We start from the raw sequence: 25,218 nt of genomic DNA on the forward strand, positions 1-25,218 counted from the left end.
TACAAGTATTAAATTGTTTTAAGGCATGCTGTTTTTTATCTGCAGTTCCTAGTACAGTTCCTATCCGAGCCCATAATCGTCTCAGTCAGGGTTTGCTGAATATCCAATCCCACCCTCATCCCTTAGGATAATGCTTCAGCAGTTCCTATTTCTTTGTGGAGTAATAACAGTAGATTGATAGTCCCAATTCCACCTCTAAATGAAAGGATTATTATTATTCCTGGAGCGGTGACTAGGATGAGAAACCCTGAGATGGCAGAGGTTAACGTACTTCCTGATTTGGCTCATTTAAACCTATGCAAAGAGATCTAGTTCTGGCCCTTACTTGGTGGGGTTGGCTTTTCTGTGAACCTCCAGGTATTAATTCCAAACCTCAGACTCCTGGAAGTTCAATCAGCGTGAATTGAACAGAAAGTGAGATTGAAAAAAGTCTTTTTCATGTCAGTCTTCATTTGTTGTATCTTATCTTTCATTCTCAGTTGCTAGTTTGCTCTCTCCCGGCTCTCTTTGTCTCTTTCTCAAGGTGTCAGTCTCTAGATCACCTTTGCCATGGTGACTCTCACCTTTACTCTTAGCTCTGCTGCCTCCTTTTCTTACCTGTTGAAGAATTTATTGGCACCTCCCTCTTTCGAATCTGTGACCAGGAAACTAGGTCAAAGTTAATGGAAAAGTTTTTTTTCTGTAGCTTGTTTTCCAGGGACTGGAGGAGTAGAGCAAGGACAAGAGCAGGCCAAAGGGCAGGACAAAGGGATGGAAAGACCATGGAGCACATAAGCCTGGCTGTGTGTGTACACAGCCTAGCTACTGGTACGAGATATGAGAAAGGGATATCTGGGTGAGGGTAGATAACTTATACCCAAGGTCTGTTAGCGATTTGATCCTCAAAGGGCCAGAACATATGCATCCCTTCCTGATACCCTAATACGTCAAATTGAGCAGTGTCAAATAGAAATTTCTCTGATGACGGAAATGTCCTATATTTGCACTAATACAGTAGCCCCTAGCCACATATAGCTGTTGAGCTCTGAAATGTGGCTACTATGACTGATGAACTGAATTTTTATTTTAATTAATTTAAATTTAATTAGCTTCGTGTGGCTACCACTATTGAACAGCACAGCAAAATCTGAGGAAGGAAGGAAGCAGCTACAGCTGTTCACTCAAAGGAAACTCATCCGTTCCTTAGAGCACAAAAGGCTCCACTCAACTTTTTTTTGCCTTCTACACACAACTTCTGCCTCACCCCAGGACAATTTCTGTATATAGACTCGCTTAAGTACTCTTCCCTGGGTACTGGCCCAGCTGTTTCTCCACTTAAGTGGGTGGATATTTTGGGTCTTCCTTTCTTGTGCTCTTCTCATATGGCTTTTAATTTTTAAAGAGCTATAACCTATAGATACAGCCATTAGAGGAGATGTACTTTTTAGTGTCATTTATTCATTAGGTCCAATTAATCTGGTATAGGAAGATCTGAGAGACAACAGAAAGAAAACTAAAGGGAGAAAAGAGCTAGAGAAAGTGAAATTAACAAGAAAAGGGCAGGTACTTCCACAACCAGGGTCCTTGGCTACTTTGATACCTCTGAACAGGCTGGAAACACAAGGATGTAACTTAGATTTAGGCATTGGGAGGGAAAAGTGTGGAGAGAGGATCTGACCAAGCACCTGGTCAACAGAGAACAATCACATAAGAACTGCAGGGCATGAATTGGGGTGAAGGAGTGATTTTTGCCCAGTTCTTTCAATAGCAAATAGACCCTCCAACGGCCTAATCCCTGTCCCAAGCACCCTGACCTCTAGGAAAGCAGAAACTTTTGTCTCATTCTGTGTTCTGACCCCATATCAACCTCCATTTCCTAAGCTGAAAAACTCCCTCTCAGAGATTGCTGCAGATCCAGGGCTGAAGGTCCTGGTCCAACAGATGAGTCTAAAGCCTAGAAAAACTTCAGGGATCAGCCTTCCTATACTATTAAGGAGAAACAGTATAGTGAGGTAGTTAAGCACATGTACCCTGGAGCTAAACTATCTAAATTCAAATCCTACTTCCACCAATTAACAATCTGTATGACCTTGGGCAACCTGTTTAACATCTGTGCGCTACAGTTTATCTGTAAAATGGGAGATAATAATAGATACCTTGGAAGATTGTTGTGAGGATTTAAAAATATATGTGAAGTGTTAGAACAAGGGAAAGTAAGTACTTGTTATCTAAAATAAAAGAGAAGGCATATCCACTACCACCACCTTGATTAGTTTATTCCCAGCCATGTTCCAAAAATTGTTCTCCCTCTCTGACCTATCAGAAGTAAGGCCATTCTCTCTTTGCTCCTCTTGCTTCCTTTCCTGTTTTGGGGGAACAAAACAGTCTGAGAAGAGGTCAGTGTATAGGAGCTGACTCAACCTGGAGTTAATTGTGATAGAGGAAAGGTAGCCCACTATTGGGACTCCCATCCCCAGGCCACAATGGGCCTTCTGCACACCCCCAGCATCTCATGGTATAGCTCTGGGAGCACTACAGTTTTCTCTCTCATACTTGAATGTGCTTCACAGGCCTCTGGATTCAACTTTGTCACCGTCTGGAAATTAATTGAAGGTTCTTAACTTTTTGGTATACAATTCCAGGGGAAATCTTTCCAGCATTTGGAGTGATAAACTGAGGAACAGACAGTGCTAGATATATAATGTGATACTACAAAGAACTCTCAGACTCCTTATTTGAAGATATTACATCTCATTTGATTTCTTCCCCTGAGGTGGACTAGACAGAGTAGCACAAAAGCCAGTGGAAGTGAGCTCACTAATGAGGCCCACTTTAGCCTATTTGAGCTATTCATGTCATTTACTGACATTTCTCTGGGCTTGACCCTGCTGTACTCTCAACTGGGCCTGTTATGTAAGGAGAAAAGAATGAACGAACTCTGAAGGCTGGGATTTTTCTGACTACCAGTTGACTGGTCATCCCCAGGCAATGGAGTGATGGAGGAAGGAGGAGGACAGGGAGAACATGGGGACATGATTGTGAATCTCACGTGCCTTGAGTCCTAGGATGTTAAGCACGGTCCATTCTCATTCCTTGTTGGGTGATGGAGCTACTGACTACCTCTCTAAGTCAATCAAATGGCCAGTAAATGGGTTCTTGGAAATGTCTGGCTGGGTACCCAGCTTGGATATTTTTAACCTCCTGGACAGATGGACAGAGGGAGGATTTCAGTTGCTGGGAGGGGAGGCGGAGTTCAGGGGCGTGAGAACTGTGTTTCCCTTGTATGGTTCTCTGGCTAAAGACCCCTCACTCTCCATGTCACTGGTCTAAATTCTGACTTCCTCCTTTATCTACCCAGACTCACAGCTAATCCTTCCTTTGTCTCCTGTTCTCCCACTTCTCTCTATTCCTAGTCTTTCGTGCTCGTCTCACCTTCCAACTCTGAGGAAATTCTGGTTTCCGTTGCAGACCCCAGGGTGTTTTTAGCTCTATATCTCTGTAGATCAGGGAAAGGGTAGTTGAGCAGTGACCAATGCCTCCCCCCACCACCCTGAGAAAGGTGTAGCATGCCAGTGGTACCCAGAGGCTTCTCTTTAGTTCTGCCTTCCCAAGATGTCCTGCAAGAAAGCTCCAAACTCTCCTGCAACCTAATGCACTTCACTGTCCCCAGTTCTTGGGATCAGAATTTGAGACCTTGGAAGCCCAGATTTGGGCCTCATATACCTTTGGAAGGTAGAAGAAATGTTGGTAGAGGCCAGAGGCAGCAAACCAGGGGCACACAGGCAGATTCAGCTTGTAGACGTCTAGAAACCTGTGCAGTTTCTTCCTAAAAATTTGAATTGGCTGTAAACATTTAAAAACAAGATTTCACTAAAATCTACTGGTCTGGCAATTAGTAAAAAGCAATCATATTTGGTAACACTGAGCCCACATTCCTTCATGGCATCAACCTGCTGGAGCTGAAGGGGCCAAGTAGGCTCTTATTTGCCAGTTCTCGCCACTCCCTATTGCATTACACTCAACTGTTTCACTCCTTTATAGCTGCCTGACTCCTGTCTCGTGTTTAGGTTTGTCTTAGGTTGTCACCTCTGCTCTAAGTAGAGATTCTCAAATATTTCCTCTGAAGGACCCCTAAGATTAGGGAGAGTGAACCATTTTCCCTAGGGCTTCTAGAGCAGTCCAAAGAAGCCTGTTATAAGCCAGAAATGTCTTTGAAGTATCTATTTTATGTTTAAAGAGTACAAATTTTGATTTATACTGCATAGTATATTTATGCAGTTTTAGTATAAAAACAATTTATCTTCCTCCACCAAATCTTTTTCTTTTTCTTAAAGATTGGCACCTGAGCTAACAACTCTTGCCAACTTTTTTTTTTTTCTGCTTTATCTCCCCAAACCCCCCCACAACGCCGTACATAGTTGTGTATCTTAGTTGTAGGTCCTTCCAGTTGTGGCATGTGGGACGCTGCCTCAGTGTGACCTGAGGAGCAGTGCTATGTCCGCGCCCAGGATCCGAGCCCTGGGCCGCCGCAGCGGAGCATGCAAACTTAACCACTCGGCCACAGGGCCAGCCCCCCCCTCCACCAAATCTTAAAAGTAAAACTGACACTTTGGAAGATGTGCCATGTGTATTCTGTGGCTCCAAATATTCCTCACTATATCACCCATGAATAACTCAATTTAAGCAGCACAATGCTAAAGACATGAAGCAAAGAGAGACACGGAGAGAGAGTCAAAAAGAGGAAAAGAATCTGAAGGACAATAAGAATGAGTCTGAGTGACAAGCTTTCTCTCTAGCCCTAAGCCATCCCTCCTGACCTGGCCTAGTCCAGCTCCTGAGAAGTTTGCAAACATCCCTGATATCTCTGGACAGGTGTTAGAGTGATAGCTCAGGGTGGAAAACAAGTCTCAAAACAGGAGCCAGGCCAAGTAAGGGAGAGGTGAGGGGCCAAGAGCAGCCAAGTATGGTCAGACAGGAAAGATTGTCCAGGGGCCAGGAGAGAGGCCTGGGGACAGGAAGCAGAGGGCTGAGAAAAGGGCTAGTCAGCATTTGCCCTTTCTCCCACTGAGCCCATCTTTTATCCACTTCTTACCACCTCTGCCTGAGAAAAATGAGATAAAGGAATTATCTTGACCTCCTTAGATGAGGGGATTTCCTCTCCAGAATGGCTACATCTCTGGCCATGGCAGAGCATAAAGAGGATGAGTACCAGGCCTTCTTTCCCTGTCCAAATGGGATTTCACTTATTCTCTCCAAGACAGGAAATACCCTAGATCCGTGTTACCGACTTAGGTGAATTTGTTCCACTCCTTCTGGTAAGGCAAAGACAGGTTTTACTAATCTCCTATTCTAGTACTATAAATGCTGCCCTGAATCTAACAAAGAATGTTAGTGACAGGATTTGGATATTTCCCCCCTTTTCTATTGTATACCAAGAGAAATGGAATCACAGGATGGGGAAGATTTAGGGAGAGGCAGGGGTCCAAATCTAGGGAAGCCCAGCCCACAGCTGAGCATCCTGGGAGGAGGGGAGGTTTGAGAATGGAGAATAGTCCCAGACTCTGAGGTCCTGGGGATATAGCCTCTCCCTACATTGGTCAGGACTGGTCTGAGGAATCCTTGGTTTCCTTCCCCCAAAGTCTTGGCTTCCCAAGGTGATCGCACTTAGCCTCTCAGGTCCTGCAGTTAAGGTTGGATCACTGTCTCCCCACTGAATCCCATTAGGGTTGCAGGGAGAACTTGTCTTCCCTTCAGGATACAAAATGGCAAATTAAGTCCTTTCGGGGATAAGGAAAAGGCCTTTCTGAGGGGATAGTAGAAAACTAGAACTTCTTATCTCCAGCTTTCTGGTCCCAAATGACCTTGGGGCAAAAGTGAGCCTCAGCAGGGGAAAGCTCAATGGAGAAGGTGTCACCACTAGTCTGGACAGATTAGCTCACTGGGCTATTCCTGTCTAGCTCATTTCTTTTCTCTGTCCTCTGGCCAGACATGATGTATGAGGACAGATGGAGAGGACCTGCCCCACTGGCCCCTTCCTCAGTCAGAAATTTCTTGGTGGCCAGCTTGATGTGAGTCTTGGCTTGCAGATTGTAACCTTGAACTCTTGCTGCAGGGGTTGTCTCCTTTCTTGCTAGTTGATGGAATTGATGATCTTCCTGCTATTGTGCAGAAGCAGGTTCTTGGAGAGGACTGGCTAGATGCCTGAGTTTATCTTTAGCTACCCAAGTTGAAAATAAGATGGGGAAATCCAGCGGATGGAATGAGTTCAGCAAAAGCTGGCCATGTCACGATCTTTCTTCTCAGAACCATTTGGACTCTTGCAGGTGGATCAACATCAGCTTGAAGGATTCCTAGTGGACATCTAATCCAAATTCTGTTTTGTACATGAGGAAATAGAGGCTTGGAGACTTGACTTTCCCAAGGGCACAAAGCTATGTAGTGGTGAAACTAGGACCATAAACTAGTGCTTTGCCCGGTTGAGATGTTAGCCCTTCCTCTTTGCTACATTCTTAACGAGCCTACGCCTACAAACCACCCTTCCTTCCTTTAAAAGTTCAAACAGTAATAAAAATGAATGGGGGAAAATAATTGTCTTTTCCTCACCAAATCATGGGTGCCCTATCCACCCAACACTTGACCCTCCAATTTTCTTTGGTCTCTACTCCCAGTCTTCCAAACTGCATGTTGCATCCAGATCTTGCATTCAGCCCTCCCTCAAATCACTTGAGTCCCTACACTTAAATTTGCAGACCCCACTCTCAAGCTTCGTGCTCAAGATGGGAGGGGACCAGGAGGCTAGGGATGGAACATAGGGTAGGGAAAGACAGGATTCTTGCCAGAGAACCTCCCCCAGGAAGGGGAGCCCAGGCTGTGGGCATGGGAGCAATCTGCTCAATATAAGCAGGCCCTAGCAGGCATATAGTACACGACAGAGCAAGAATCTCATGGGTCCTTTCTAAATGTTGCAAGCAGGGCCTCAACTTCTAACCTCTCAGGTGGTCCTCCAGAGGAATAGGAGCCTTGACTCTGTTTATTGGGCCTTAGGCTTTCAGCCTCAGTCTGCCTGATAGAGCCTACTGAAAGTGGGAGAGAGGTAAATGGAAACAGTCTAGCTCACGCCTGGAACTCCTCCGGAATCTGAGGAAGCCACTGGGTCCCGTGTCTCTGGCTTTGTTCAGCAAGGTCACCTGCCAGGAGGGGCAGGAGGCCAGACAGGAAAGAGTCCAAGAATGGTCTGATCTTTCTGACACTTTGTCTCTGAGGCAGTACAACTGATCCCAAGTGGTTACTCTAACCTTTGTCCTTCTTTTCCCCATTTTATGGGACAAGCATGTGTGTCTATAGAGGTGGGGGCAGGGACATGTTCCAGTCCTCCTCTACTGTCTCCTGTCTAGAATCTTCTTTGTTTCCACTCTTTTAAGTTCCCAGACTAGTACAGGTGAGATTTAGGTTAGCTGTGCCCCCAAGACAGACACAGATATAGCAGACCTGGTTAGGAGTGATATGTGTGTATATGTAGGGGAGAAAAACAAAAGATTTTTCAGTGTCTTTTACTTTTGTTTCTTGCTGATTTCTCCCTAGTCACAATCAAAGGCTAAAGTGTGACTATGGGAAACCCCAGTGACAGGTCTCCTGGTCGCCCCCCCCCCTCCCCCGCCCAACTACAACCACTCATACAACACCTCAGAGAGCTAGAAAAGGAAACACAGTAATCATCACAAATTGCTCAATCACTCTGGAATATTCTGTTTCTATTCCTGCATTCTTCTCTGTTCTCTTGGCTGCTTCTACCTTAACACCTACTACCATACCCAAACCAGCTTTTAAGGTGCTTTCCTTCAATGAAGTAACAGCCCTTATTCATTCTTTACAATGGGGTCAGAAATATCTAATATTAGATTGCCCGTTTCTATCACTGGATGCCGTAACGAATTCAGTCTGCCTGCCTGAATATGGTGGGGAATTTCTTGAAGGTTCTCCTGCATCCCATCTTTATGGCTTTCAAATGTTTAGTGTTGTCGCTATGACAGCATCCCAGCTATCTGTGCCTGCCTCCTTATTCAGTCCCTATTCTGGACACGCAGCTCGCCCGTGACTGTTGCATGTCAAGTGGCTGGAACCAATCAGCTCATCTAGGGCTTCCTCAGAAGCCAATCAGAGCCGAGGGAAGTGACCTCACCCAAGGGAGAGCTGTGTGGGTGAGGAAGTATCTCTAAGAGCTGAGTGTCCCAAAGTCACTCCCTTCCTCCCCACCCTCCTTACTTCCTGTAAAGCAACACCGCCTACCCACCTCCCCGAGAAGGGAGTGAGAAAGGCTAACTAAATTCCATGAAAGAACCAAAAGAGAAACTGCAACTCAGCCAATAGCCACATCTGGAAGCGGAGAACAGGATATTTAGGGGGCTCCCTCTGCACGGAGATACCTCTTAGACTGGGGTCTCCAGGGCCTGGAAGAGGGTGAGTGTGCTGAAGAAGAATTAGCACCTCCTCCCTACTCCCTCCCCACACCTGGCTTTCTTGATTCTCCCCATAAAAATAGCTGTAATCATTCCTTATAAACAAGAACAAGATCAAGGTCAAGTGTGGGAAAGAGAGGGCCTGTGTCCCTATGAACACGTGAACAATCGTCTCTGTAGCCTGAGGACCAGAGGCTCAGAAGCCAGCTGGTCTTCAGGGCCTGGGCTGTTCTCTATTACTCACTTTGCGCAGCTGCAGCCATGCAGATGAGTTCCTGAATGTTCCTTGGCAGTGCGAAATTGGGAGTATATGTCCTTCCATGGGGGTGGGAGGGAAGGGACAAAGGACAGGAAGGCTGTAACCCCCAGTGTGTCACACTGGACTCTGACAGGTAAGGAGAGAAGAATGGCTCAGCTAGACATCCCTTTCATTTCTCCAGCCATCTCCCACCATGCCTCACCCTGGACAGAGAGACAAATACAAATATTTTATTTAAAAATATAAAACTGCCCTTGCTCCTTCTAACTGCTCCCACCCCCAGTTATCTCCACAAACAACTATAAAAAATGGGTAGGGGCATGTGTGCATTGTCTCAGCTCTAACAACCAGTTCTTCTTTTGACCTTCCTTTCTCTCTTTCACACAATTAAGACATTGGTCCTTTGCCCTTTCCCCAAGATATCAGAGGTGATACAAGAGTAGAGGGGAGGGGAAGGGTAGAAAAGAGTCATCATTCTCCATTTCTACCTCCAGAGACCAAACAGGTTATCTGGACTCTGAGCAAATGATTTGTTTGTCCACAAAACCAAACAACAGGGACAGTTACTCTCTGTATCCTAAATCAAGAAAGATATGGAGGTCCAAGGTATTGTTTAGGGTCCTTCTTCAATATATAGCCTCATCCATATTGTCATCACTATCACCCCCAAAATCCTCTCCATTGTCAAAATATGACATGATGTAATCAGTTTCCTGAAATAGAAAAAAAAGAAATAAAGGTCAGGCATTCTTTCAGCATTCTCCTTCCACTCTGTATACCAGAACCGTTCCCTCCTAATCACACTGTTTCAGGCCTGGAAAGTCCCTTTCAGCTGTAGTTCGCTCTTGAGAAGAGCCTAGGGACAGATAAAGGGGATGGCACTATCCTTTGAGGGCACTATCTCCTTTGGCCCTCCAACCCTCTGAAGAGAACATCCCTGGTGGACAGAGTTGAGATCCCCAGAACTTATGAGGGGAAGAGACGGAGGTTGAGTGTGGAAAGAGGTCCCCTTCACCTCTTCATGTTCTTCTTCATCATACTCCTCTTCTTCTTCCTCTTCCTTCTCTTCTTCTTCTTCTTTCTCCTCATCTTCCTCTGAAGTCACTTCTTCCTCTTTCTTCTCCAGGGTCTATGTGAAGATGAATAGGAAGAGAAACTCAGACTTAGCTTCCAGAAGGGAAAAATTGAGGCACACATGGGCCAAAGGGGAGGGAATGGATCTGGGGCCCAGGTGGTCTCCATTCACATTTCCTCCTTACCTCTAGTTTCTGTATTGTTTCCTCCTTATCTTCTGTGGTCTTAGGGGGCCTTTTGGGGAGTAGAATGGTGGTCCCTGGTGAGGGGATCAAAGGTAACCTATCAGAGAGTAAACTTTCTTTTTAGTTTTCTGCCCCACCCTCCTGCAGAGACCGTGTCACTCTGCTGCCCTCATGTGGCCACTATGGCATCCAGCAACAATACTGGTGGATTGTGTAGGAAGTGGGAGGGCAGGCAAGACCACCAGCTGCCTTGGCTCTCCAGCTGCCTTGGTCCTGGAGCTGATGAAAAAAATCTCTCTTCTCCCTTTTTTTTCCAGATACACTCACGCTCCTTCTGTAGCTTCCGCACTCGGATCTTTAGCTCTCGGGGTAGACGTCGCCAATCTGGGAATAGTGGGAACATAAAAGTCAGTAAGACTCTGCCTGGGGTCTCCTATGAATGATGACTCATTTTAAAGAAGAGATGAGGGTCAGGTCAAGGGTGAGGAAAGAAGCGGCTGGGTTAAAGGTGCTTGGAATAAAACTGTGGCTTGGATCCCTCCAGGGGAGTAGGGGCTATTTAATAGGTTTTCAGGTAGAGTCTGAAAGTGTTTTGGAGCACATCTAAGGCTCCAGTTTGTAAATACTTAATAGGGTGGAGAGGGAGACAGAGGAGGGTGGATGAGGTGGTGGCTTGGGGCTTGAGGCATCTCAAGCATTTGAAAGAAGGGCAGTCAATGAAAAGGGCCCATCACCTACCAGGGTTCCAGTCGATGGCATTGTCCAACGGCCCTGACATCTGGTATTTGTCTGAGTAACGCTCCACATCTGAGGGGTCAGAGGTCAAGGGTCAAAGTACTATCCTTTCAGAGCCCCAGAAGAGGGTTTATCCTGAGGTCCCAGCCCTTTCAATACTCAGGAATTGTCTGTTCTCTCACCCCAAACTCAGAGCCCAGGGGGTCAGCTTCAGTGACAACCTCCAACACTCTTCTAACCTGTCCCTTTGCCACCCAAGATTACAACGTTTTTGTTATTTCTCTTAACCCAAAGGCATGGCTACAATAAGAGGTAGTGTGGTATAGTGGAAAGTATACTAGAGAGCAAGAAAGCAAGTTTCAGTCTTCCCTATACCCCTGGTTAACGGGGCTAACCTAGGCAAGTCTTTCATCTCTCTGAGCTTTAGCTTCTAGGGCTTCAGTAGGAAAGCACCTGTTGTCAATATACTGAAATACGGTACTTCCACAGCAGTTGGTAAATATCCACTATTCCAAGCCTCCCAAGTGCACCTCCTTCTCCAGTCCCTCCTGGTCTCCCTGACCTTGCCATGATCCACTAACTAAAGGGGTAATATTTTAATTAACAGAGATTCTCAGAGACTCAGCACCAGCCCCCCTTTTGATTGGTTGATGCATATAGTATCCAGGTTCTTAAAAATTTTAATACATCCCCTCATTTACACCTGTGAAATGGTTATCTTAATACTTAACTTCCTACTGTCCCAAAACTATTGTGAGACTCAAAACAAACCATGGATACCGTAATACATTTCAAATGAAGGGGTAATTATTATGATCTCCCCAGTTAGAAAGTGAGTTTCCTGTGCCTCTTCTGGCCTCTCTGGCCCCCAGTGGTGCTGAGTACAGAGCACTACTCACAGAAGGTGCTCAGAACATGATGCTAGTATTCCAACTGACCTCTCTTGGGGACAGCTGGCCGGATGAAGTAGGGGAGCTGCCTCATGGCCCCTCGTAGCTCCTGCTTCAGTGCCAGGACATATTCCCCTTCCTCTCCTGAGGGCAGAGGCACTGGGCGGAACTCCAAGGGCTAAGAAGGCAGAGGCAGTGGTCAGTTCAGAAAGAAAACGCTGGAGTACAAATCTGGGAGGGCCTCTCCTCTCCCCCCAATTCAATCCAATGCTCCCACTGAGCAGAGGGCCAAAGGAGAACGAGGAGAGAAACACAGCATTTTGAAAGCTGTGGAGCTGGGAGTCTGAGAAGTAAGGGTAGTGGAAAACATCCCATGTGAGTTGGGAGTATAGAGACAGGGAGGAGCAAGATGAGGATGGTTTTATGATAGCCCACAAGGAATCCAGGATCATATACAGTCAGCGAGGGGCACATGGGAGTCTTAAGAAGGGAGGGCAGACACTCACAGGGAAGAGTGGAGAAGGCTGCAGGGTGGGTGGGGGCAAAGCATCTCCTTTTCCAATGCCCACAGCTTCCATGTTGAAGGTCAATTGCCCCCGGCCACGACCCCGGCCCCCACCCCGGCTGGCCATGGTGGAGGGGGCCTGGGTATTCAGAGATCCAATGAGAAAAACCTGATAAAGACAAAAAGAGAAAAAGAAGTACAGTAGAATGGACAGGAAGCCAGGGAGGTATAAGACAATCTTTTCTCCTTGGGATGGGAAAAGCCAGCGTAATTCAACAAATTTTGACTGAGAAAGCATAGTGCCAGGCAGGGTGTTTCTGGAAATATAAATATGGATGAGACATGGTCCCAACAGGACAGATAATTGCAGTATAGTGTAAGTGTAGCACAAAAGGGAAAGTGATTAGACTTTTGGATAAAATTTCCCTACAACCCTAAGATAAGTGGAAGTTTATTACCATCTGCATATGTACATATGACCTTTGAATTCTTTTCTCCCTTTCCAAACCCAACAAGGCCCCAATTCAATCCAACACTATGCATTTCAGCAAAACATTTATTAAGCATCTACCATGAAAAACGTAGTGTGCCAGGCACTGTGGGGGCACAGGAATGAGTCGTCAGTCTCATTGTCAATTGGGAGAGTGCAGGAAGAGCCATTACAATCAAATTGATCATTTCAAACACCACTTGGAAGCAAAGAATCTTAGAGTTAGAAGGACCCATAGGGTCACCTAGTCCAAATGCGCTCCCAGTGCAGTGCTCCACTCTGTAAGTTGTTAGTCATTTAGTGTCTGGTCGCATTTTCCTAAAGAGAGGGTGTTCATTCTACCCCAAGGCAGCCCATTTCACTCAACTGTGATGAATCAAAAGTTCCTCCTGCTACTGAACTGAACACTGCCACTTGTCATCTTGGGGAGCCAATCAGATAGAATGGGGGACAAAGTCACCAAATGAAAATGAAATTTCAAAGAAATTATAAGCCAGTAGCAAGGAGCACACATAGCACCCAGATCTTAGTTTCTAACACCATTTCCCAATAAAAGGAACCAGGGCTTCTTGGAGAAACAGCTGATTCTAGGACTGGGGAAGGAAATATCTAAGATGAGCTTGAAGCATGCTGTAGTGCCAGAAAGTAAGGAAATACTCCCAAAAAACAACACACACACATTGATGGGGCTATGTCAAAGGGGCATAAGAGTCAAGTGAAAGAGCTCCCAATGAGAAATAAAATAAATAAAGTAGTATTGGATTATAACTCAAAGTATAAAATAAATATCCATGAGTCTATACCGACATAAACAAACAACTGAATAAATTAACACATGGGGGAGAAAAGACAAATCTCTTCTGTAGAATTCCAAATGAATTATGTAGATTCTACTCTAATGAGGGGAAATGTAGCTCCTCACTCCTTAAGCATGGGTTGTATATAGGAAATTTTGTCCCATACAATTTTGGAAAGGGGGAGAGTAACGTTACAGTGGAGAAACTGGACAAATACTACTTCAGTCAGGTAACCAAGGTCAACATCAAAAATATTAAATCATGTTATTAGTATGCACACTTAAGTTGATGTGATGAAAATAGCACTTTACCTCTGTGATCCTCCTCCTCCAAAGCCATAACCCTAGTCTAATTAGGAGAAAAACATCAGACAAATTCCAACAGAGGAGCATCCTATAATATACCCGACCAGTACTTTTCAAAACTGTCAAGGTCATCAAAAACAAGGAAGGTACACACTGCCATTGTAAAAGAAGGAGAGCTGTCCTAGTGGCAGCATTCTTAAAAATAAAGAAAACCATCCCTTTTGTTTTCTGATTATAGAAGTAATATACATTTATTCTAGAAAACTTGGAAACACATAAAGTATAAAGAAAAATACTTATTATTTCATGACCATGATGTAGTAATAATCATTATTAACATTTTAATATGTATCCTTTCAATTTCATTTGTGTGTAAATATACATGTACTTATGTGTGTATATGTATGTCTGTACATACATAATAGGGCCACAACAACTAAATGTAAGGAAGTGTCCTGGATGGCATCTTGAGACAGAAAAAGAACATTAGGTAAAACTATGGAAATCTGATTCAAATATGGACCTTAAGTAATTATAGTATATCAATATTGGTTCATTAATTATAACGAATGTACCATACTAATATATGATGTTAATAATAGGGGAAACTGTGTGCCAGGGCATATGGAAACTTTTAGTACTATCTGCTCAGTCTTTCTATAAATCTAAAACTTATTTTTAAAAATAAAATCTATTAATAATAATAAAAAAAGAAACTTGAGTAGCAATTCAAAATTCATAGTTCCTTGTTTTTCATGATGCTCCTCTGTTGGAATTTGTCTGATGCTTTTCTCTTGATTAGACTGGGGTTATGGGTTTTGGGGAGGAGGAACACAGAGGTAAAGTGCCATTTTCATCACATCATATTAAAGGTACATACTAACAACATGTTAGTTTAGGGAACAAAAAGAGACAATACAGACAACACAATTAAGATCTCTTAAATTAATGGTTCATAATATAATTGCTCCCATAGTCCAGAGAAGGAAGAAAGCTAGGAGGACCAGAATAGGAAGGGGAGGCTTTGTGAATCACAAGGTCTCAAGTTTGGAAGAGCCCTTAGAAATCATGTATTCATTCATTCAAGAAGTATTTGTTGAGAATCTACTATATGCCAGACACAATGCCAGACAATGGGGATCATGATGAATCCTCTACTCTAGAAATGCATCCAGCCTCTCATAAACCATATTTAGTAAATTGTTATCCAGCTTTTATTTAAACATCTTTAGTAAGAGAACTCCCCATCTCACTTTGCTATTCCATTTTTGAATATTTGTTTTTCAATCACTATTCAACAAATACTTTAAACAAGAGATATATGGCTCAATGAAGTGCATTCCACAAAAGATTAGTTGGTGAAACAAAAGATTCAAAAATATGTATAAGGTAATCTGTTTTGTCAAACACACACACACATATCAATAAAAAGTTGTTCTTTTTTATTGATTTATTTTTTTAACATTTTACTCTTCATTTTTCTCCCCAAAGCCTCCCTGGTAAGTTGTGTATTTTTAGTTGTGGGTCCTTCTAGTTGTGGCATGTGGGATGCCACCTCAGCATGCCCTGATGAGCGGTGCCACGTCCGTGTCCAGGATCCGAACCAGAGAAACCCTGGGCCAGCGAAGCAGAGCACTCGAACTTAACCACTCGGCCACGGGGCCTGCCCCAAAAAGCTGTTCTTCAAATTAACCAAAAATTAACATTGGTTAATTTGGGGTGATGTGTTTTTGTTCTTGGTTATGTGAATTTTAAGGTTTTTTTCTACACTGAATAGGTACTGGTTTTGTAACAAGAGAAAAATATTAATTAAAAAAATTTTTAAATACAGTAACAGAATAGTAGATGAGATTAATAATCTGTAGCAGGAAGGACAGGGTGGAAAAATGTGTGTCTGAGGAATTTGGAAAGTTTCAAGTCCAACTGCTATGAAAAATGTAAGGAAAAATGGCTGTTGGTTAATAGATTAAATTATGATCTGATTAAAAGAAGATATTAGAGGAGAGAGGATGTCTCATGGATACCAAAGAAGGATCAAGAATTTGTCACCAGGGGCCGGCCCCGTGGTTGAGTGGTTAAGTTTGCATGCTCCATTTTGGCAGCCCAGGGTATCATTGGTTCAGATCCTGGGCACAGACATGGCACCACTCATCAAGCCATGCTGAGGTGGCTTCCCATATAGCACAACCAGGACCCACAACTAGAATATACAGCTATGCACTGAGGGGTTTTGGGGAGAAGAAGAAGAAAAAAAAGGAAAACTGGCAACAGATATTAGCTCAGGTGCCAATCTTAAAAAAAAAAAAAAGAATTTGTCACAATGTCTTCAAACCCTTTCAAGGGAAAGGACACTCTAATCTAACCAGATGGCTTAAGTATCTTTCCACTTGACAGATACAGTTCTAGCAGGAGATGGGAGGCTGTTTTGATTGCAAAGAAGTGAGGAGTCAAGAAAAGGCCATGACCAAATCTAACTCCATTTCTGATACTAACCAAGTGACCCTCAAGGACGTGTGGTAAAAAGAAGACAACATTTTATTTAATTCAGACAATAAACTGGTGGTTGGGAAACTGTAAACTATCTGTCTCCTACCCGACTCAGCTGATGAATCTACAATGTCTCTTCTATTTAACATTGTGATTGAGTCTAAATTCTTGAAGATATTTAAGGTCTCCCATAATCTGGTTCCAAACTGCTTCTCCTTAACATCAACCCTCCCTAGGGTTCACCCTGCATTCTCCTTCTCCCCAAACACCACCTCGTATACATTACACTCATTCCCAGTTATACACAATTACGTATTGTGGTAGAAGTTACTAAGAATAGGTTTCAACAAAACATACAGAAAAACAATTACATCAAATTTAAAGAAGGCAGTACATGTAGTAGTTAAGAACATGTATTTGAATCTCAGTTCTGACATTTCCTAGCTACACAACCTTCAGCAATTTATTTAATATCTCTGTTTCCTCATCTGTAAAATGGGAATAATAATAAAACTATCTTAATTCATTGATCAAATATTTACTGAGTGCTTACCATGTGCCAGGCACTGTTCTCAGTGCTAGGAATACAGCAGTGAGCAAAACTCATTGTGGACAAAAAACTGCTGCACCCATGGAGTTTCAATGGAGCTTACACTGGAGTTGAGTTATCAATACACAAATATGTCAAGCCATGTGACGCTGTGCAATCCCTAAAGGAGTGGATATGAACAGAGAAAAGAAGAGATCCAGGGACTGAGGCCTGGAGACCTCTAATGTTTAGAGTTTCTTATATTTTTAATAAATAAGGCAACAAGTTAAGCCCTTATTATCTTAGAACTCATGGAAATCCAAGTGAAAAAAAATCATCCCAATAGAATAAATGTGCAAAGGACATGAATAGGCAATTGACCAAAAAAAACGGCCAATAAAACCACTCTTTATCTATCAAATTGACAAAGATTTAAATAATAATCAGGCTGTGATGAATTTTTTTGAGTTGGACACTCTCATACCTCACTGGAAAGACTATAAACACAATCTTTCAGGGGAACAATCTGACCACTTGAATCAACAGCCTTTTAAATGTTCATATGCTTAATTCAGTAATCCTACTTTAAAAATCTATCCTAAAGAAATCATCAGATATATAGCCAGAGATATAAGTACAAGGATGTTTATCAAAGAGCTATCCGTGGTAGCAAAAATTCTGAAATAACCTAAATGGTTCAACAGAAAATGAATGGTTAAAAAAATTCAAATATCCATTTTTAGACTATTATGTAGCCATAAAAATGACTTTAAATAATATTTGAAGGCAGAAAAGTGTCCACAATATAATGTAAAGTAGGGGGAAACATGATATAAAATTGTATTTATTGTATGGCCCTATTTATGTAATATCTATATACAGACATACACACACATATGTATATATATGTATACATGCAGAAAAGAAATTGAAAGGATATATATTAACATAATGTTTATCACTACATCATGGTCATGAAATAATAGGCATTTTTATTTATGCCTTTATGTTGTTCCAAATTTTCTAGAACAAATGCATATTACTTCTATAATCAGAAAACAAAAGAGATGGTTTTCTTTATTTTTAAGAATGCTGCCACTAGGACAGTGCTCCCTCTTTTATAATGGAAGTGTGGAATGCATTTCATTGGGCTAGGTATTTGTTTAGAATATTTGCTGGATATTAATCGAAGAAGAAATATCCAAAAATGGAATGACCTGCAAAGTGACATGGATTTCTCTCCCTAAAGATGTTTAAATAGAAGCTGGATAACAGTTTACTAAATATGGCTTAACAAAGGAAGGTGGCATGCCTAGAGTAGAGGATTCATCATGATCCCCATTGTCTGGCATTGTGTCTGGCATATAGTAGATTCTCAACAAATACTTCTTGAATGAATGAATACATGATTTCTAAGGGCTCTTCCAAACTTGAGACCTTGTGATTCACAAAGCCTCCCCTTCCTATTCTGGTCCTCCTAGCTTTCTTCCTTCTCTGGACTGCGGGAGCAATCATATTATGAACCACTAATTTAAGGATCTTAATTATACACTGTATTGTATTTTATTTTGTTTATTATTGTAGTTCCCTAATTCCACTAGGAGTTTAAATCCTGCCTCCCCAATCAGTTCCATTCAATTCACCTTTGTTGGGCACTATGTATTCAGTACTAAAACCTGCCCTACAAAACTTTACATTCTAAGAAGAATAGAAATACTAAAGAGAGAGTGCGCACTAAGTCTAAGTGCTCTAATAAGGGTATGCATAAAAAGCTATCATCTGACTGGGGAATAATGAATTCTGCTAAAAAAGGTGGTCCAGGAAAGCTACAGGTAGGAGGTAATTTCAGCTGAGTCTTGATAGATAACAGGAGTTTGTCAGGCTCTTAGGGGAATAATGTTAAGATTCGGGGGAAGTTGATGCCACAGCAAAGAATCAGAGGTACAACAGTGAGTCTTTCTCACCTTCTGCTTTAATCTGTCCCCTATGCCCGACAGAAAACTTACGGTTCTCTGGTATACAATCAATGCAGCAACGGGAGCCCAGAGAAGAAAGGTTCCCTAGAACCAGAAGGGGGCTGATCCAACAGGCTTCAGGAGAGCTCTCTCTGTCTCACAGCTTGGCCTTGGTGAACTAGTTTGGGAAGTGTGGAACCGAACCAAGTCAGAGCCACCGGGTCGGAGCCTTACCTGCTGCCCCTCCCCCACGCGAAGCCCAAGCCGCAGCCAACTTGAAATTTGCTGGTCTTCCTCAAGCCGGTGGCGTTCTAGGTCCGCCTCCCAGAGCTTCCCATTGGTGAGTTCTCCCGGCCAATCTTGGAGAAGCTGAGGAGGGAGGTCCGCCCACTTGAAGCGAGAAGAAGGAGGGAGGGAGAGAGTCAGCCGGAATCCAGGCTTGGGGAGCCTGGCGCGGAGAGAGATGGGGCTGCAGAATCAACCGGGGGTCAGTTATTTCGGACCTCATCTCGGCTGGAGGAGCTCCTGGTTAGCGAGAGCTCACAGAGGGAACCTGACAATCAGATCTCACCGAAGGACTCTGTTGACGGAGATCCCACAGAGAAATGAACCCTTATGAAACCTGTTCTTATTGATCAGTCTTTTTGTGATTCAGGCTTCACAGCTTGACCTCTCCTCCATTATTCCAACCTTCCCTCAAAGCTACACTGCTTCCCTCCAGCACCACCAGGAATATTTCTCTTCTAAAAAAAATTTTATCTGGGTTGCTGCCATTTCTCTGAGAAGATGGGGAGAGGATTTGGAGAAGGAAGAATTAGGCATCAGAGAACCAGAGTTGGGGAGGCAGGGAAGGAGCCCAGTGTTTCCTGCATTTTCCACTCCCTTCCAGCTCCTCCTGGCCCTTGGCAAGAGGGGTGGGGAGCACAGTGGGAGGAGTCCTCTTTTCACAAAAAACAGAAACTCAGGGGAAAAGTTCAGAGTGAAGGTAAAATCTAGGAGTTAGTCAAGAAGACTATCCCAGATGTTAGGGAAAATGGCCCTGGGAGCGAAGCCTCTGGACTTGGAAAGCTGTAGGTGTAGTGGCAAGTGCCCAGTCTTTGGAATAGGACAGAAACACAGCTGTGAGGCTTTGGAGAACTTGCTTAACTATACTAAGTCTCAGTTTCTTCATCTATAACAAGAAGATTATTCCTTTATAGTGGTGTTTTGAGGTTGAAGATAATGTATGTAAAGGACCTGGCACATTGTTGGTGTCCAATAAATGGTAGCTGGTGAAAACAACAACAAAACAATCCCTGCAAATAGTTCTCTTTCTCTCCTTCTTCAGGAACATTATTTTTAGTATCTTGTGTGTGGCCTCCAACCTCTGAATTATCTCAGGTGAGTTTTCCAAATCCTGAGGATTTTTCCTCATCCCTCTTCCCCTGATGCCTTCCAGCTGGACACAAACTCATTCCTAAAATATGCAGATGGAAGCTATGGTAACTATGGAGACAGGGCAGGTGGCAAGGCGAGTCAGAGATAGACAGTGAGAGAAACTGATTGCGGCAGACAGGGAGAGAGAAGACTTAAGGAGCAATTCGGACAGAGACCTTGAAGCAAAATGCAAAAATAAGGAGTCTAAGCAAGACTGAGAGTGAAAAGATGCAATGAGAGAGGATATGTTTGTTACAAAGTTCCCTATTCTCTCTGCCCCTTTTCTATCTCCCTCCCTCCCCCCCAAGAATATGGGGAGGAGGCATGTGGGAAGGCCTCTTGCTTTATCTAAAAATGACCCCACATAACCACCCTCCTTATACTTACCTAAGAGGTCTGTACAAGGGAGCTAAGGTCCAAGTTTATGCTATGTGTTCCGTTTTGGGGGGAGGTGGAGTGAGGATGTGCCTTTGTGTGTGACTCCCGTTCTCCCTGACATTTAAAGTACAAGAAGGCAGGCAGATCTTTTGCCTCTCTCTGTACAGTATGGACTCCGGCTGTGGAACCCAATTGCCTGTCTCCACCCCTCTGCACAGTGTGCCATGTGCCGCCGTGTGTGGCAGGTCAGGTCTGGCGCACAGGCGCGCATAAACACACCAAGCACGGAAAATAGGGATCTGCTGAAGCTCAGCGAAGAATTGAGATGGTCCCAGTCTGGGTGTCGGAGGAGTCTCCTAAGGAACACTTAGGTTTGTTGGGGCTGAGAGGAGGTCAGCTAAGCAAAGGAAGTCAGGATTGGAACCCATAGGTTTTGAGGGTTTATGTGTGCAGGGGTGGGGGAACGGTTTGGTACCCGACGCCCCCACCCGCAGAGACTAGGCTATAAACAGCAAGGCAGAGCTCCGCCCCCCCCCCCCCCCCCCAGCTTCTTTCCTCCCGAGCCGGCGCTGTGCCCGGGGCGCACCGGGAGGAGGATCCAAAATCCAGTGCCCGGGCGCAGATACTGACACCAAGGGAATCCGGATGCCCCCCCCACGCCATGTGGGCCCCCGAGAACCTGGCTCCGCCATCCCAGCCTCCCCGTAGCCCTGGCCTCAGCCCTGGCCCGGCAGAGATTCTGCAGACCTTCAGGTAACTATTTGGGCGCATAGCCTGGGAAGGGAAAGAGCAAGGAGTGATGGGGAACATAGCAGGGGCAAAAGAAACCCCCAATTCTCCCCCCACCCGTTTTAGGTCCCAAACGCAAGCTGCTTCCCTCCCCCCATCCAATTTATGGGGCTGTGGCAACCTAAAAGAGGTTAGGAATGGAAATATGTGTGTGAATGTATGGGTGCATGTGTGTGGGTGGGTGGCGTTCAGCATCCTAAAAAGGGGATTCCAAGTGCGGATAAGAAAAGGGGGATGCTGGAAAGGTCTGATAAGCCCTGGGGTGAGGGTGGGGGTGCGGATATCCTTGCGCGTGCACGTACGCATTTGCACGCGCGCTCGTCCTTCAATGCGGGTGCACCCTTCCCACCTCCTCAGGCATGCGCTAGGGGGAAGAGGCGGCTCAAAGGCGTGAGTTAGAGGAAGGACTATGTGCGGTGCCGTGGAGATCTCCCCCGCCCCACGCCAGGTCCTTCCATCGGTGCCTCAGTTTCCCTGCCTGAATCCTTCAATAAGATCTCTCTCTTTCCCGCAGGGATTGGCTTCGCCACTGAGCCCTCGGGCCTCTGCCAGCCACCCCCCATCCCCCACGCCCTTAGCCATTCTCGGCAGGTGCCATCCGCTCCATCGGTACTCTCGCCCCAGCTGCAGTTATGCTGCACACCGAGGGCCACGCTCTTCTTCGGGCAGTGGGTCAGGGTAAGCTACGCTTGGCCCGTTTGCTTCTGGAGGGGGGCGCCTACGTGAATGAGGGTGATGCCCAGGGGGAGACTGCGCTAATGGCGGCCTGTCGGGCCCGCTACGACGACCCCCAGAACAAGGCGCGCATGGTACGCTACCTCCTGGAACAAGGCGCCGACCCCAACATCGCAGACCGCCTAGGGCGCACAGCGCTCATGCACGCTTGCGCCGGGGGTGGGGGTGCCGCCGTGGCCTCGCTGCTCCTTGCCCACGGCGCAGACCCTTCAGTCCGAGATCACGCGGGCGCCTCGGCGCTTGTCCACGCCCTGGACCGCGGGGACCGCGAGACCCTTGCCACGCTGCTGGAAGCCTGTAAGGCCAAGGGCACGGAGGTCATCATCATCACCACCGACACCTCGCCCTCGGGTACCAAGAAGACCCGGCAGTATCTCAATTCCCCACCTTCCCCGGGGGTGGAGGACCACGCTCCCGCTCTTTCTAGCCCAGGGGTCTGCACGTCGCCTTCGGAAATCCAACTGCAGTCTGCAGGAGGAGGAGGACGTGGGTTGTTATCCCCTCGCACCCAGGAAGAAGAGGAGAAGCGGGACGTATTTGAATTCCCTCTGCCTAAGTCCCCCGATGACTCGTCCCCTTCTGAGCCGCTCCCCAAACCACCCCGTCACCCTCCAAAACCACTCAAAAGGCTAAACTCCGAGCCCTGGGGCCTAGTGGCCCCTCCTCAACCGGTCCCGCCCTCGGAAGGGAGGCCGGGGGTCGAGCGCCTGACCGCGGAATTCAACGGCCTGACCCTGACCAGCAGACCGCGTCTTTCCAGACGTCACAGCACGGAAGGCCCGGAGGACCCGCCCCCTTGGGCGGAGAAAGTGACGGGCGGGGGTCCCCTCTCTCGCCGCAACACTGCGCCAGAAGCTCAGGAGTCTGGTCCCCCTTCAGGGCTGAGGCAGAAACTGAGCCGCATGGAGCCGGTGGAGCTTGATACCCCCGGAAATCTTTGCCCTGACTCGCCAGAGTGCAGCCGCCTGTCGCTGGAGCGCCGCCGATTCAGCGCCTCCCCGCTGACCCTGCCTCCAGCAGGCTCGGCTCCCTCCCCGCGCCAGTCCCAGGAGAGTCTGCCTGGGGCTGTATCTCCGCTGAGCGGGCGGAGGCGGAGTCCAGGGCTGCTGGAGCGGAGGGGCTCCGGGACGTTGCTCTTGGACCACATTGCGCAAACGCGGCCTGGTTTCCTGCCCCCGCTCAACGTCAGCCCCCATCCTCCCATCCCCGACATTCGCCCCCAACCTGGAGGTCGGGCGCCTTCGCTGCCCGCTCCTCCCCAGGCGGGGGCGCCAGGCTCTCCCAGGACCAAGCGCAAGTTGGTGAGGCGCCACTCCATGCAGACTGAGCAGATCCGCCTGCTAGGGGGCTTCCAGAGTCTAGGCGGGCCAGGGGAGCCTGGGCGCTGAGAGGAGCGAGAAGAGCCAAGGAGGGTGAGGGATCAGGACCTTGATGGGACAGGCGGGAGAACTGGCTCACATACACACCACGGGCATAGGGGTCTCTTGCATGTGCTCATGGGCACGGTGCACGCACACATGGGTAAACATGTGTCCACAAGCACAGTATTTTTATTCGCAGGGAAGGGTAAATACTCTATTTACTGGGCATAAAGACACATGCATTCATGCCCTGGTCACTTCATACGCATATGGGAATTACTTGTGTACTCACAGGCATGGCATACACAGGACCACTTGTGCTAGGGCCCCAAATGGGTTCCCGACTCTCTTGTATTTGTTCAGAAGCAGTAGGGAGCCCCTATTTATGGGTAGTTTCCAGTCTCTTTGCCCTCCTACAGAAGCAAACCTTGCTTTCCACGTATGCCCTGCAACAAAGCCGGCTCATGATTTTGCACAGTCTATCCTCTTTGTGAACATCCCAGCTATTCTGCAGGTTTTGCAGGTCTTGGTTCTCTCTCCAGGCCTGGCTCCTTATTCACACCCTGCTTCCAGCCCTAACCACTTTTCAAGATATCTTCTTCACTTTCCTTGGGATTTCCTACAGCAATCCCCAGCCTCAGTTCTGCTGTTGCCCTTCCTGTTCTCAGCTTTACTTCTCAACTTCCTGCTTTTTATCCCCACCCTGCTCCCCTGCAACCAATACAACAGGTTGTCTCACTTTCCCAGGGGGGTGGGTCATGGGCTCTAAGCTGCTCTTCTGTCTGTTTGAGCTTATGAACACCCCCACAGGTAGAAGTGGGGAGTAACCCTAAATCACTCCTCTCTCCACTTGACATATCAAATAAATGTGTTCAGAAGTCTCTGTTTTGTCACTTCTGCCTGAGGGGTGTGGGATGTGGGGAATGGGGAGGAAGAGTGACGCTAAGTATAGCTACAATAGTCTAGGGGATACTTAGAGGTTCCAGCCACCTTCCCTCCAGGAGACCAACTGACCAACTGTGGTTGTAGAAGAAAAGGCAAGTGTCCTAAAGGTTTTAAGGCATTTGACAGGTTTTCATTTTTCCAAGTCTCCCCTATGTCCGTCCTCAAATTCTTTAACTTGAGATTCCTACATAGAGTTTCTCCCTCCTTCATTAACAGATATATCCCGTAGATTAACTGTTCCTCTTTCAAGCTTCCTATTTCTTGACCACTCACAGTTTTTCCTTAGGAGTCTAACTCTCATCTCACCAGGTGCATTTCATTCATTTTCTTCTACTTCTGGCTTCCATTTCCCCATCCTTGATTTCTAAGCCACTGTAGGGTGGAGAGAGAGAAATTTGGAGAGACAGAGAGGAGTAGTTAATATAACCTCACCTAAGTCAGAATGGCATGATGGTTAACTGACAAAGGGTGTGTAGTGTATGTGTGTATGTGTGTTGTGTGTGTGTAAGAGTAATCAGAGGAACCCAACTGGCAAAGGATGTCTAGTGTGTGTGTGTAAGAGTAACCACAGGAACCCAACCTGACAGGTTCTATGAACAAGGGTACCTGCCTTAATCTGCCCCCTGGACCTTTCATTTTGCTGATTTTCTGCATATATTCTAACTCTTCCTCACTCTAATGCAAGTCAGGGAGCGACCCATTCTACTTCTTCTTACTCCCTCCCTCAACTTAGAATAGGTGAAATCAGAAAATTACTCAATGATGTGGTATAATGAAAAGATCAAAATACTAGGAACCAGGAGACCCATGTCTGAACCACGCCCCCCCCACCCCCACTTTGCCATCTCCTAGCTATTTAATTTTGGGCAATTTTTCTAGCCTCTCTGAGTATCAATTTCCTTAACTGTAAAATAAAATCTAGTTAGTGATTGTGATTATTAAATAAGA

The 25,218-nt window shown here is 45.8% G+C and overlaps 2 protein-coding genes across 2 annotated transcripts; one reads left to right on the forward strand and one right to left on the reverse strand.

Moving 5' to 3' along the window:
* Window positions 1–8,908: 8,908 nt before the first annotated feature.
* On the reverse strand, window positions 8,909–22,186 carry POLR3GL (RNA polymerase III subunit GL). Its single transcript, XM_023641307.2, has 9 exons — window positions 22,048–22,186; window positions 18,881–19,036; window positions 12,085–12,252; window positions 11,627–11,756; window positions 10,692–10,760; window positions 10,281–10,337; window positions 9,954–10,027; window positions 9,710–9,823; window positions 8,909–9,407 (listed from the first exon to the last, which is right to left on the reverse strand). Exons 3-9 carry the CDS (start codon window positions 12,208–12,210, stop codon window positions 9,321–9,323), a joined length of 657 nt encoding a protein of 218 aa, XP_023497075.1. The 5' UTR covers window positions 12,211–12,252; window positions 18,881–19,036; window positions 22,048–22,186; the 3' UTR covers window positions 8,909–9,320.
* ANKRD34A (ankyrin repeat domain 34A) lies at window positions 21,862–23,352 on the forward strand. Its single transcript, NM_001257147.1, has one exon. The coding sequence runs from the start codon at window positions 21,862–21,864 to the stop codon at window positions 23,350–23,352; it is 1,491 nt and encodes a 496-aa protein (NP_001244076.1).
* The last annotated feature ends 1,866 nt before the right edge of the window (window positions 23,353–25,218 follow it).

The sequence above is a fragment of the Equus caballus genome, chromosome 5, assembly GCF_041296265.1.
Source record: "Equus caballus isolate H_3958 breed thoroughbred chromosome 5, TB-T2T, whole genome shotgun sequence".
Taxonomy (NCBI): Eukaryota; Metazoa; Chordata; class Mammalia; order Perissodactyla; family Equidae; genus Equus; species Equus caballus.

Bases quoted from the DNA above. Each gene is read 5' to 3' on its own strand.
- POLR3GL (XM_023641307.2), bottom strand. From the start codon at position 12,210: ATGGCCAGCCGGGGTGGGGGCCGGGGTCGTGGCCGGGGGCAATTGACC. The intron at 10,761-11,626 runs GTCAGTTGGAAT...CTGACCCCTCAG, and splicing joins GCCAGCTGTCCCCAAGAGAG to ATGTGGAGCGTTACTCAGAC. The intron at 10,028-10,280 runs GTGAGTGTATCT...TCCCCTCACCAG, and splicing joins GCGGAAGCTACAGAAGGAGC to GGACCACCATTCTACTCCCC.
- ANKRD34A (NM_001257147.1), top strand. From the start codon at position 21,862: ATGCTGCACACCGAGGGCCACGCTCTTCTTCGGGCAGTGGGTCAGGGT.